This window comes from Chiloscyllium plagiosum, unplaced genomic scaffold (genome assembly GCF_037043375.1).
Source record: "Chiloscyllium plagiosum isolate Xiang-an unplaced genomic scaffold, Cpla_swu_hap1 HiC_scaffold_4, whole genome shotgun sequence".
NCBI classification, from domain to species: domain Eukaryota; kingdom Metazoa; phylum Chordata; class Chondrichthyes; order Orectolobiformes; family Hemiscylliidae; genus Chiloscyllium; species Chiloscyllium plagiosum.
Window position 1 is genome coordinate 145390831 of NW_028270142.1, and position 13934 is coordinate 145404764.

A 13934-nucleotide genomic window follows, 5' to 3' on the forward strand; every position below is an offset into this window, starting at 1 on the left:
CCAATATTGTAAATGGTTTGCTCTTTCCCTTTCCTCAAAAAATACTCTCCTCTCCTTGGTTTCTTTCTTTGCCTTTGCAAATCTCCGAACCGCCCTATCCCTTCTGAGGGCCTTGACAATGTTTTCACCTCCAAATATTTTTCATATCTTTCCCAGAACCCATGGCTGAATTCCACCAATCAGAATTCTGCATCTATCACAGTACCAAAGTAATCCTAGTGGAAGTTATAAAGGGGTTCATAAGTAGCAAGTAACATCTATGTCACACAACTGCCTGCCAGCAATGCAGATTTCCAACAAAAAAAAATAATTCTAACTATTACCTCCTTATGTTAAATAGACTTAACCACTGCTGGATCCCCAACTATTAATGTCCTCAGGGATACCATTGACCAGAAACTGAACTAGCCACCTTGTAAATATTGTGGCTACCAGAGGTGAGGAGGTCTGCAGCAAGTAACTGACCACTCAGCTCTCCAAAGTCTGTTCATCCTCTACAAGGCACATGTCAGGAAATTGATGGAATATTCCCCACTGGCCTCAGCTACAATAACATTTAAGAAGCTCAGGTACATCTGGACAAAGCCACTGGTATCCTATCTACCATCTCCAACTTTCACTCCCTCAAATGTGAAACTCATAGTGGCAGCAGTGTGCACCATCTAGAAAAGGCACTGCAGCATTTCTTCCAATGGCACTTTCCAAACCTGCAATATCTGCCATTAAGAAGCAGCAGCTCAGTATTTGCTGAGGAACACCTCGAATTGTAAATTCATGGGTTTAGAAGGATATGGGCCAAATACTGGCAAAAGAGACTAGATTAATTAAGGATATCTGGTCGGCATGGATGAGCTGAACTGAAGAGTCTGTTTCCATGCTATACACCTCTATGACTCTAAGCCACAAACGATCATGATATAGAACTGTATCACTGTTCCTTCAGTGTCACTGGGCCAAAATCCTGGAACTCCTTCTAAACAGCGCTGTGGGTGTCCCTCACCCCCAAGTACTGCAGTAAATCAAGAAGGCAGTTATAGTCATAGAGTCAGAAAGACATACAGCATGGAAACAGACCCTTCGGTACTACCTTCCACGCCGACCAGATATCCCACCTAATCTAATCCCATTTGCCAGCACTTGGCCCATATCCCTCTAAACCCTTCCTATTCATAGACCCATCCAGATGTCTTTTAAATATTGCAATTGTACCAGCCTCCACCACTTCCTCTGGCAGCTCATTCCATACCCGCACCATCCTCTGATGTTGCCCCTTAGGTCTCTTTTATATCTTTCCCCTTTCACCCTTTACCTATGCCCTCTAGTTCTGGACTCCACAACCAAATAGCCACTTGCTCCTAACTTCTATAATTTCTTCCTATGGCCTGCCATTTCTTCTACTAGCCTGTCTTGTGACTGTACTTCCCTGGTTCTGAACTCCTTGGTCATCACAAATATCCTTCCTGCACTTACCTGTCTAGTCTTGCGAGAATTTTATAGGTTTCTGTGAGAACCCTCACCCCACCTCCACCATTCCTCTGAATTCTAGCAAATAGAATCCCAACTGATACAGTCTCTCCTCATAGATCTGACCTGCCATCCCAGGAATCATTCTGACAAACCTTAATTTCCCTCCCTCCATAACCAGAATATCCTTCCTCAGATAAGGAGACTAAAACTGCACATAATACTCCAGGTGTGGACTCGCCAATGCCATGTAGAATTGCAGCAAGACACACTTGCTCCTGTACTCTAATCCTCTCCCTATGAAGATCAGCCTGCCGTTTGCCTTCTTCACTATCTATTGTACCTGCATGCTTAACTTCAGCGACTGGAGTACAAGGTCACCCAGATCTCATTGCACCTCACGCTTTCTTAATCTACCACTACTCAGATAATAATCTACATTCCTGTTTTGGCTACAAAAATGGATAACCGCACATGTATCCACAATATACTTCATCTAAAGAGAGATCATTCTTTTCATAGTAAGTCTTTGTTCTCAGAGGCGACATAATTCAGTGCTGTTAAATGCTATTTCCAAGTTATGATACCATTGATTTGTTTCAAAATAGGGGCTCACATAGAACATAATTACTGACATGGACCGGTTGAACTAAATAACCGGCCCTTATGATATATATAACGTAAATAGACAGCAGTGTCGTGGTAGTATTAGTGGACTAGCAATCCACAGACCCAGGCTAATGTTTTAGGGAGCTGATTCCCACCATAGCAAATGGTAAAATTTAATTCCATACTTTTATTGAATTTAAAAAGTTGCCTAATTGCAAACATGCACACTGTCAATTGTTGTTAAAAAAAACATCTGGCTCACTAATATCCTTCAGAGAAGAAAACTGACTTTCTCATTTGGTCTAGCCTGTATGTGATTCCATATCCATCGCAATATGTTTGACTCTTAAGCGACATCTGAGTAATTAGGAATGGGCAACAAACGCTAGTCAAGCCAGCAATGCTCACATCTTGTGAATTAATTAAGAAAACAGAATACACTTTGGGAACTAAGTTTAAATTGGAAACGATCAATGCAATCAGTTTCAGCAAAATTGGGTGGCACAGTGGGTTAGATATTGCTTTTTCACTTCTGACTCTGCTTCAAACGTAGTGTAGCTCAAGAGATAAGTCTCTCCCTCTCTTGACTAGAAGGGTCATATGTAAAATGCTGAAAATGTGTTGCTGGAAAAGCGCAGCAGATCAGGCAGCATCCAAGGAGCAGGAGAATCGACGTTTCGGGCATGAGCCCTTCTTCAGGAATTCCTGAAGAAGGGCTCATGCCTGAAACGTCGATTCTCCTGCTCCTTGGATGCTGCCTGACCTGCTGCGCTTTCCTGCAACACATTTTCAGCTCTGATCTCCAGCATCTGCAGTCCTCACTTTCTCCTCATGTGTAAAATGACTTTGCACAACATAGTTGGCCATTATCTGTTTTTACCATCTATATTAGAGAGTGTCCTTTACACAGTAATATGTAGGAGAAAGTGAGGTCTGCAGATGCTGGAGATCAGAGCTGAAAATGTGTTGCTGGAAAAGCGCAGCAGGTCAGGCAGCATCCAAGGAGCAGGAGAACGGACGTTTCGGGCATGAACTCATGCCCGAAACATCGATTCTCCTGCTCCTTGGATGCTGCCTGACCTGCTGCACTTTTCCAGCAACATTAGATATGTAACCAATCAGTAATATACTTTACAAGTCTGGGTGTTTGCTTGCAGTGTTTCCATACAAGGATTTGGTCAATGTCAAAATATCTAAACTACAAAGAAATCAGACACAGGTTTTCTAACTTACCTTGGCTTGGTACAGTAAAGTTCTGCCTTTATCCAAAGTCTATCATTTAAAAAAAAAAGTAAACGTATTAACAATATGTCCTCCACTCAAATAATGGCAATAAAATCACAATTGCAAGGCACTATTATAAGACTATCATTTACATTCAATAAAAAGCATCTCTGGAGAATAATTTGAAGGTTTTACAATTGGAATATAGGAACTGGAGTAGGCAATTCAGCCCTCAACCCTGTTCTGTCATTCAATGAGATCATGGCTGATGTGTGGCCTTTGCTTAATCAAAATTTAAAATTAACAACTGATCCAGATCCACTGCTCTTGGTAGAAGATAGTTCCAAACTTCTGTTTCCCAACAATTCTCGTAAAAGGTCTGGCCCTAATCTTTTGACAATGCTCCCTAGTTCTAGAATCCCAAACAAGTGGAAATAATTTATCTACTTTCTTTTCATGTTAATATCTTGAGGACTTTGATCAGATCACCATTTAACTTTCTAAATTCTAGAACAAAGATACCTAATTTACATAATCTGTCTTTATCACTTAACCTCTGAAGTCCAGGTCTCATTCTTGTAAACCTACATTGTACTCCCTCCAAGGCCAATTTATCCTTCCCAAGGTTCTGTACATCTCTATGACTGTATGAATGACACCCAGATCTGCTCACAGCACTCCAAGTGGAGTCTAACCAGGCTTTTATATAACTGCAGTGTAAATTCTGCACCTTTCCACTCCACTCTTCATAAAAGCCAGCATCCCATTAGCTTTCTTGTTTTCTGCACTGTGTGTCATCTTTTAAAGATTTATGCACTTGATACCCCAAGTCTCTTTGGACATCCACTGTGTTTAACTTCACACCATCTGGCATCTGGAAAGTACCCTGATCTATCCTTTCCTGGTCCAAAATGGGTAACCTCACATTTGCTTACACTGGACTCTGTCTGCCACAGTTTTGTCCATTTACCTCATCTATTAATATCCCTTTATATTTTTATGCTTTGAATCTAAACTGTCTACAATACTGATAACTGTGCAATCAGCAAATTTGGATTTGCCTCACAAAAGAAATTTTGATCATGAGTAGGAACAATTAAATCAGACAAATTAAACTAAACTCTTAAGAATCTTGGTATATATCATAAATTAAAAGCTAAAGGTCAGAAAACCAATATGGCTGTCAAATGTGGGTGAACAGTATGTGCAATATTTTCAGTTCTAAAAACAGAGTTGCAGCTTTTATAAAACCTACTAATTAGTGGGACAATTCTTTGCAAGATAAAGTCTGTAAAATGGATGAGATGTTACATTCAGCCAGCTTTGATTAATGTTGGATATACATACCTCTGGATTTTCTAATAACTGACATCCAAGTTCATAACAAGCATATGGCTGTATGTATGCATTGTTCTGACGACTCAACTCATCCTTTATAGCTAGGTGGAAGAACTGCAAAAAGAAACCAAGTTACAATGTGAAACCATGTCGCACATATTGATTGATAAATATGTTTTACAAAAAGTGATTGTATATTGCATAGGTATACAGTATTCATGCAATTATAGGTGGAAGGGAAAGGAGAGGAACTTAAATCAGATGCTCAAAACTGTATTACCGTTACAGTTTGGTGAAGTTTGGGGCTTTCAAGTGCATTCTTCCTTATGAGCACGTTACAAGATACACTCAAGATCAATCAATGTTATTTAAAACAGTAATTGAGCTGTAAATATACCTGTAGAATACCAGGTTTATTTATAATATTTTTACATTTCAAATATACTTTCACAATATATTAATACAACACAGAGTTTTAAATGTCTTTCATTTGGAAATTTTATATTGTGTTTAAATTTTACTGAATATGTTGATGTTGAATAGAAAACAAAATGCAATTCTTAAAGTGCTATCAGCATGAGCAGATGTGTTAAAGACAGGCTACACATACACACCTGAATAGCACCATCTGAATTTCCTAGACATTTGTGTATTGCACCCAGGAGAAGGTGTTTTAACCCAATTGTTAATGGCTCATGCATTTCTTGACAAGCTGCATAAAAGAGGACACATTAGGTTGTCGATTATAAAACTTGACTTGTTGCATTCAGACTAAAAATCAATCACTATAGGAAAAATAACCAGGAAGATGCATACTTTGTGAAGGATTATTTTCAGTTAATCTCAGAAACCTCAATTTAATTGTATTCACTGCATTAAATAACAAAGGCATAATCGCAGATTATACAATTGCAAAACTACACACACTCAACATGCAGTATTAGGTTAGTTGTTATAGATTAAGTATTCTCTTTCTGATGGTTTCATGCATAATTAATTCAACAAGAATCAGGAGTTTCAAACTGTTAATGCATTAAGTTTCCTATGCAAATACAAAGCAAAGTCTATTTACATAAAACATCAAGACAAGCAATAGATTTTAGGCAATGAAGTTGTCTCACAAAGGGAGATGAACAAGCCAATAAATAAACATTCAGCAAACACCAAGAGTCTCATATCCAGGTGAGTTGGGATGTTATTAGCGTTGACCTTTCAACAGGGTAGGAGGCAAGGTTGGGGATATGGAGGTTACAGGTGACCCCACTAGTCCTGATCAGAATGGAAATAAGTGCTTAATCCCCCTCCTTCAGATTCCCCCCTGCAGATCACACTGCTGTAACAGGATTTCATTACTGTTCTCCATTGACTATCTTGCTCACAAAACTATCCTATTTAGTTAGGAGACTGCTGTAATTTCTATCTTGATCAGAGTTTACTTCTGCTGGTAGAGCTGTTTTGAAATAGACACTGTGATGCCAATAGAAACTTCAGATGAGGAGATGAATATTCACCAAACAATGGCTTCTCATGAAGCGGCAAGTTCAATGTTTTGCCATGCCCAGAATGTAGAACATTGTGGATAATTATACTTTTGTTTTTAAATCAGATATTGAATGCAGGAAAGTGGCAGATGGAGATTAATTCAGATAAATGCGAGGTCCTGCATTTTGGGAAAGCAAATCTTAGCAGGACTTATACACTTAATGGTAAGGTCCTAGGGAGTGTTGCTGAACAAAGAGACCTTGGAGTGCATGTTCATTGCTCCTTGAAAGTGGAGTCGCAGGAAGATAGGATAGTGAAGAAGGTGTTTGGTATGCTTTTCTTTATTGGTCAGTGTATTGAGTACAGGAGTTGGGAAGTCATGTTGTGGCTGTACAGGACATTGGTTAGGCCACTTTTGGAATACTGCATGCAATTCTGGTCTCCTTCCCACTGGAAGGATGTTGTGAAACTTGAAAGAGTTCAGAAAAGATTTACAAGGATGTTGCCAGGTTGGAGGATTTGAGCTGGAGGGAGAGGTTGAATAGGCTGGGACTGTTTTCCCTGGAGTGTCAGAGGCTGAAGAGTGACCTTATAGAGGTTTATAAAATCATGAGGGACATGGATAGGATAAATAGACAAAGTCTTTTCCCAGTAGTGGAGAAGTCCAGAACTAAAGGGCATAGGTTTAGGGTGAGAGAGGAAAGCTATAAAAGGGACCCAAGGGGCAACTTTTTCACGCAGAGGATGGTACATTTATGGAATGAGCGGCCAGAGGAAGTGGTGGAGGCTGTTACAGTTGCAATATTTAAAAGGAATCTGGATGGGTATATGAATAAGAAGGGTTTGGAGGGATATGGGCCGGGTGCTGGCAGGTGGGACATGATTGGTTTGAGATATCTGGTCGGCATGGACAAGTTGGACTGAAGGGTCTGTTTCCATGCTGTACATCTCTATCTATGATGAGTGTGACACAGAGCTTTCAGAAGAATAAGTAAGTTAATCGGGTGGTGAAAAAACATAGCAGATGGAATATATGAAGGGATTTTTTTTTAAATCACAGGAGGTTGAGTATGAAGGGCTTCTATTCATTGAAGTTTAAAAAGAATGAGAGGCAACTTTACTGAAACATAGAACTCTTAGGGAGATTGATAGGGTAGATATTGAGAGGTTGTTTTCCCTTGTAGGAGAGCGTTGGACCAAAAAGCACAATCTCAGAATGTGTGGCCACACAGTTAAGAGAGTGATGAAGAGGAATTTCTTTTCTCAAAGAGTACTCAAAGAAAGTCTTTGTGGATGAGGACTGTGTAGTGTGGGTCGTTAAATATATTCAGAACCAAAGTAGACAGATTTTTAATCAGTAAAGAAATTGACGATTATTGGGATAAGGCAGGTAAATGGAGTTGAGTATTAGAAGATCAGGGAGAAAGTGAGGACTGCAGATGCTGGAGATCAGAGCTGAAAATGTGTTGCTGGAAAAGCGCAGCAGGTCAGGCAGCATCCAAAGAGCAGGAGACGCAGCAGGTCAGGCTCTCCTGCTCCTTGGATGCTGCCTGACCTGTTGCGCTTTTCCAGCAACACATTTTCAGTATTAGAAGATCAGCCATAATCTCATTGAATAGCAGAGCAGACTCGATGGGGTGAATGGCCAACTTGCTCCCAATCGTATGGTCTTATTTTAGACAAATAATTTTTATAATGCCTGACAGGTTAGACATTGAGAGTTGTTTTTTCTTGCCTTGAGATTCTAGTACTGGGGTGACAGTTTCAGAATCATTGAAGACCGAGTTGAGGAGGAATGTCTTCATTCCGCAAGATGTAAATATTTGGAATTATTTATTCCAGAGGGCTGCGGATAAAAGTCTTTGAGTAAATTCAAGACAGAGATTGATAAGAGTTCTGGGATGCAGGTTCACAGTGGGCAAGTGCTTTCCACAAAAACCAAAGAATGCAGGGATAGGGTAGGCAGCTGTTGCTTGTACATACATTGTGCAATGATCACTTCAAATGCTTTAGGGGCAGTAGCATGTAATGCTGCTTCTACTCTTCTGAAAAATAATTTTATTATTTCTTTTTTTGAAAGTGGGCAAGAATTAATTTCAATATTGTCTATTGAGAATTTAGCAAAGTAGATGCGATTCACTTAGTCAGCCTCCATAGCAATTTTTACACCGTGTTGTTTGTGTGAACTTGAACTTTCATATAAATCACAGAATTATTACAGTGCAGGAGGCATCAATTTGGCCCACTGTCTATACAGTAGCTCCTCAGCAAAGCTGCGGGGCCAATGGACTGTTTCTATGCTTAGACTCTCAACATAATATGCAAAAAAACCTGCGTGAAGTTGTAGGTTCAAATAAAAGCAATGTACTGCAAATGCTGGAGATCTGAAATGAAAACAAAGTGCTGGACAAACTCAGCAGGTCTGACAACACTGTGGAGAAAGAAACAGATTTAATGTTTCAAGTCTATTATGACTGTTTTACGGAACTAGAGTAAAAAAAATGACAAGGAGAAATGAGGACTGCAGATGCTGGAGATCAGAGCTGAAAATGTGTTGCTGGAAAAGCGCAGCAGGTCAGACAGCATCCTAGGAACAGGAGAATTCAGGCATAAGCCTGAAGATGGGCTTATGCCCGAAACGTCGATTCTCCTGTTCATTGGATGCTGCTGCTCTTTTCCAGCAACACATTTTCAACTAAAAAAATGACAACTCTATTTTTCCCTCTTCAGAGATGCTGCCAGACCAGAGTCTCTTTAATATTCTTGTTTAAATTACTGCAATAGTAGGTTACCTTGATTCATTTGCTGCAGATTTGAAGGGGAACAATTGGCAAGTGCTTTCCACAAATACAGCACTTCAATGACAGCGAGGACACATAATTCTTTGGTGGGCTTCTCCTTCTGGAATCTTTCAGCCTGCACAGAAATTAACAAACATTAAAAAAACCCATTAATTTTGACTCTCTTTTCTTAAAGAAAGACAACAAATCCTTACAAGCTGCTGGAACTACTCAGCAAGTTTGGCACTTTCTCTGGGGAGAAACAGAGTTAACACGTGAGTCAACTCTGACAAAAAAAATTACACCGAAACCGTAAACACTGTTTCTATCTCCACAGATGTTGTTTAACCTGCCAAGAATTTCCAGCATTTTTGATTTTTCAGTATACACAGAATTTGGTTTTTGCAGATGCATACATGCCCTTCACAAACAGAAGCAGATTTTCCTCATCAGTTAGATGAGCTGAATAACGTTAAATGGAATTCAATCTGGATAACTGTGAGGTGATACACTTGAGATGAACAAACATGACAAGGTAATGTTAGTTGAACAGCAGGATCCTGGAAAGCACCAAGCATCAGATTGAGTTTGGTGTGCAGGATCACTGGTCCCGTAAGATATCAGGGCAGGTAAACTGAACGGTTAAGAAGGCATATGGAATAAAATCATAAATTACTGGAAAAACTCTGCCAAGCTGGCTGCATCTCTGGAGAGAAAGCAGAGTTAACATTTCAAGTCCAGTGACTTCAGAATGGAAGATTTCAGATTTCCAGCAGTCACAGTACTTTGTTTTATTATATGGGACACTTGTGTATATTAGCCAAGGCATAGAATTTAAGAGCAGGGAGGTTATGCCCAAAGTGTAAAAAACATTGGTTAGACCCTAGCTAAACTATTGAGTGTATTTCTGGATCCCACATTATACAAAGGATGTGATAGTACTGGAGAGGGTGTAGGAGAGATTTACCAGAATGTTGCCTGGACTGGAGCGTTTTGGTCATTGGATAGGCTGGGTTGTTTTTCTTGGATCAGAGGAGGCTGAGAGGGCATGTGATTGAGATGTATAAATTTACGAGGGGCCTAGACAGGGTAGACATGGAGGAAACTACCCCTTGATTAAGACATCATAGAAGTGGTGGATGCAGGTACAGCTACAATAAGTTCATGAATAGGAAAGATTTGGAGGAATATGGGCCAAATGCAGGCAGGTGGGACTAGTCTAATTTGGGAGCATGGTCAGCATGGACTGGTTGGACTTAAAAGTCTGTTTCCAAGATGTATGCCTCTAAGACTAGGGCACAGGTTTAAGAGAAGGGCAGGAGGTTTAGAAGGGATGTGAGGAATTTTTTCCCTCACCCAGAGGGTGGGACTCACTGCTTATAAGAGTGGTTGAGGCAGAAGCCCTCATAACACTTAAGAAGTATTTAGATAAACACTCGCAATACCAAGACATACAAGGCTATGGCCAAATGCTGGAAAATGGGATTAGAAATATTAGGGGTATTTTTTTGACCAGCATGGACACAATGGGTTGAAAAACCTTTGCCTTTGCTTTGGGTCTCTCGGGCTCTGACTGCATTAAATGGGAGCCCTGTCATTTTTAAACAATGCAGGTGCAATGGGCATCTGACCCCAATACGAAGATCTGGGCTTTCAAATTTCAAAATTTCTAATCAATTCTTAAGCATTTACTCATCTCTCCATTTGAGAAATTTAAAAAAACGGAACCACATCAGTCTACCTTTCGGGAGGAAAATTGCTCAATTTGATTATTCTTCCTTCTGAATAACTTCTGGACTTCAATGAATACTTCTTGTGCCTTGTCAGTTTCACCTGTTGCTCCCTGGCAGGCTTGATCAAAGAATTACAAAAATCTTATTTTATGCAACCAGTCAAAATATCAACACACAACAGTGCAGCAAATAAAGTAAAAGTGAAGCAAATGTCAAAATGGCACTATTAGATTCTGAATCATATTACATTTAACTTTTATTCATCATGAATGCTATTTCTTACTTATCTAATGTATTAATTAATCATGTATCAAATGTATTAATTCATGTTTTTAGGAATACAACTTTTAATTTGCGAACTAAACATTTTAAATGCACAATAAAACAAAAATATTTAGTTTGTAAATGTTGGCCTCTGTTCATTTTAGGAGGTTGTAGTGTAACGATTATAAGCTAAACAATGATCTATCTCTTTGTATTTAGAGGTCTAAATTATTCATATGATTTCCCAAAACTAGGAGGAAGTTTTGCACTTGGAATTAGTTGTTTGAATCTCTTTCAGGGCATCAAAGTATGTCACACTGTTGTGTGTTCTTTTTGACCTGGATTTTATCTGGGTAATTTCTCATACAAACAGACAGTTACAGTCTGGGTCTAGAGCAGCTGAAGATGACAGAGAACCTGCTGAGACCTGTAAATCAGTATTTTTTTATTTGAGGCCACTAAGCAAGAATACAGTAACAGCAATGCTTGAACTGGGTATTTTAAAGAAAAATTATCTGTGGAGGTTAGCATTTCTGGCTGGGCCAGCATTTATTGTCTGTCCCTAGTTGCTCAAGAAGGTGGTGGTGGTGAGCTGCCTTCTAGAACCGCTGCAGTCCACCTGTTGTGGGTTGACCCATAACGCCATTTGGGAGGGAATGCCAGGATTTTGACCCAACGACAGTGAAGGAATGTTGATATATTTCCAAGTCAGGATACGTAGTGAGTTTGAAGGGAAGTGAAAGGTGGTTGTGTGCAGACATCTGCTGCTCCTCTCCTTGATTCGAAGTCGTCATGGGTTTACAAGGTGCTGTTTGAGGATCTTTGGTGAATTTCTGCAGTGTATCTTGTTGATAGTACACATTGCTGCTACTGAGTGCTGGTGGTGGAGCGAGTGGATGCTTGTGGATATTGTCGAGAGTGTGGTGCTGGAAAAGCACAGTAGGTCAGGCAGCCGCTCCCAGGGAAGCAGGAGAAGACGTTTCGGGCAAAAGTCTTTCATCAGGAATATTCCTGATGAAGGGCTTTTGCCTGAAACATCAACTCTCCTGCTCCTTGGTTGATACCTGACCTGCTGTGCTTTTCCAACAGCACACTCTCAACTCTAATCTCCAGCATTTGCAGTACTCACTTTCACTTGTAGGTATTGTGCCAATCAAGTGGTTGCTTTTTAATGGATGGTGTCAAGCCTCTGGAGTGTTGTTGGGGCTGCACCCATCCAGGAAAGTGCAGAATATTCCATCACACTCCTAATTTGTGTCTTGTAATGGTGGATAGGCAACGGGGTGTCAGGTAGTGTGTTACTCGCCTCAGTATTCCTAGCCTCTGACATGCCCTTGTAGCCAGTGTTTATGTGGTGAGTCCAATTGAGTTTTTGGTCAATGATAAGCCTCCAGGATGTTGATAGTGGGGGAATTCAGTGATGCTAACAGTATTAAATGTTATGGGGAAGTAGTTAAGTTGTCTCTTATGGGTAAAGGTCATAGCCTGGCATTTGTGTGGCATGAATGTTACTTGCCAATTATCAGCCCAAACCTAGATATTATCCGGATCTTGTTGCATTTGGACATGGACTTCTTCAATATCGGAGTTGTCGCAAATGGTGCTGAACATTGTGCAATCATCATCGAACATCCCCACTTCTGACTTTATGATGGAGAGAAGGTCATTGATGAAGTAGCAGAGGATTGTTGGACACTACCCTGAGGAACTCCTGCAGAAATATCCTGGAGCTGAGATGACTGACCTCCAACATCCGCGACCATCTTCCTTTGTGCCAGGTATGGCTTCAATAGCGAAGAGTTTGCCCCCAGATTCCCATCAATTCCAGTTTTGTCAGGACTCCTTGATGCCACAACAGTTGAATGCAGCCTTAATGTCAAGGGCCATCACTCTCAATTCACAACTGTGATGTGTTGAAGGAGAATGGGTTGGTTCAGCTAGCCAGTGGTTACTGGACGATCACAAGAAATCCAATACTTCAGCATGATGCCAACAGCATGGATTCAATTCCCACACTGACTAAGGTTACCATGAAGACTCTCACCAGAGATGTGGTGACCATCACCAGTCCTCTCTCTCGATAATGATTGAGTAGCCCTATGGTCTGGTAAGATTATGGTGACTTTACCCTTTTCAGGGGAATAGTATAGGAGAATTCTTGATTGTAAATGATAGAACAGGAACTGCTTGATTGATATTTTCAGGTTTAAAGAGCAAGTGCTAACAAAATATAGTATTAAATTAGTAGTACCTCCTTTATTTAACTATTGTACATCAGATCTTTTTAAATGTGAAATTTTGTAGTATAATTCTTTTCACAACCATGAATTTGAATTTCCTTTTTTCTGCTACCGAGAACGCTTCACATTAAGCAAAGATATACAGTACCACAATCCTCTGACACTGGACTAATATTATTCATTGCATTCCTTTTACAAAGCAAATTAAAATGTACAGTTTTGGAACAAACCTGCAGTCAAGTATGCATAATAACACTGAGACCACCTGGATTCATTTTTAAGCCTTGCAAAAGACTTGTATGCATCCTTGAAATTCATTTCTATCATACTACACCAACCTGAAAACAGGAACAAAGCTCAAGTCAAATACAAACATAAACAAATAACAGCTCTCTTCATTTAAAGACAATTTGATATATTTTAAAGGTGCATCAATTTCATGCACTTCCATGCATCTTAATGTCATATGCCACATCTTAAATTTGAATCTACTTTTCCCCCTTTCCCCTCAAAACTTAACTATATGCAATATTATAAATTTCAATTAATGTTTTCTTTGAAAATATTACTCTGCTTCTTCAGATATTTTAAACTAACTTTTCCCTTTTCAATTCGCCCATATTGCTGCCATTTTAAGTTCCATTCAGTGGGCTGACTTGATTTTTCATATAAATCTGCACCAGAAGCTTGAACTCGAGAAGAAAAAGAAACATTAAAAAAAAGAATACAAACAAACATCACTGCACTAACTGAGTTCAGTGGACATCAGCTGATAGAAATTTACTGGTAATGTTTGGCAT

General features: G+C 39.7%; 1 protein-coding gene across 2 annotated transcripts in view; it reads right to left on the reverse strand.

Moving 5' to 3' along the window:
• Window positions 1-13934, reverse strand: part of ttc39c (tetratricopeptide repeat domain 39C) — a 108769-nt gene that overhangs the window by 3212 nt on the left and 91623 nt on the right. For both annotated transcript variants that reach the window (XM_043687605.2, XM_087986753.1), the window contains exons 8-13: window positions 13365-13472; window positions 10639-10748; window positions 8910-9033; window positions 5250-5347; window positions 4645-4749; window positions 3307-3345 (exon numbers count right to left, since the gene is read on the reverse strand). In XM_043687605.2, coding sequence (XP_043543540.2) covers window positions 3307-3345; window positions 4645-4749; window positions 5250-5347; window positions 8910-9033; window positions 10639-10748; window positions 13365-13472 — 584 coding nt within the window. The remainder of the gene's footprint in view (window positions 1-3306; window positions 3346-4644; window positions 4750-5249; window positions 5348-8909; window positions 9034-10638; window positions 10749-13364; window positions 13473-13934) is intronic.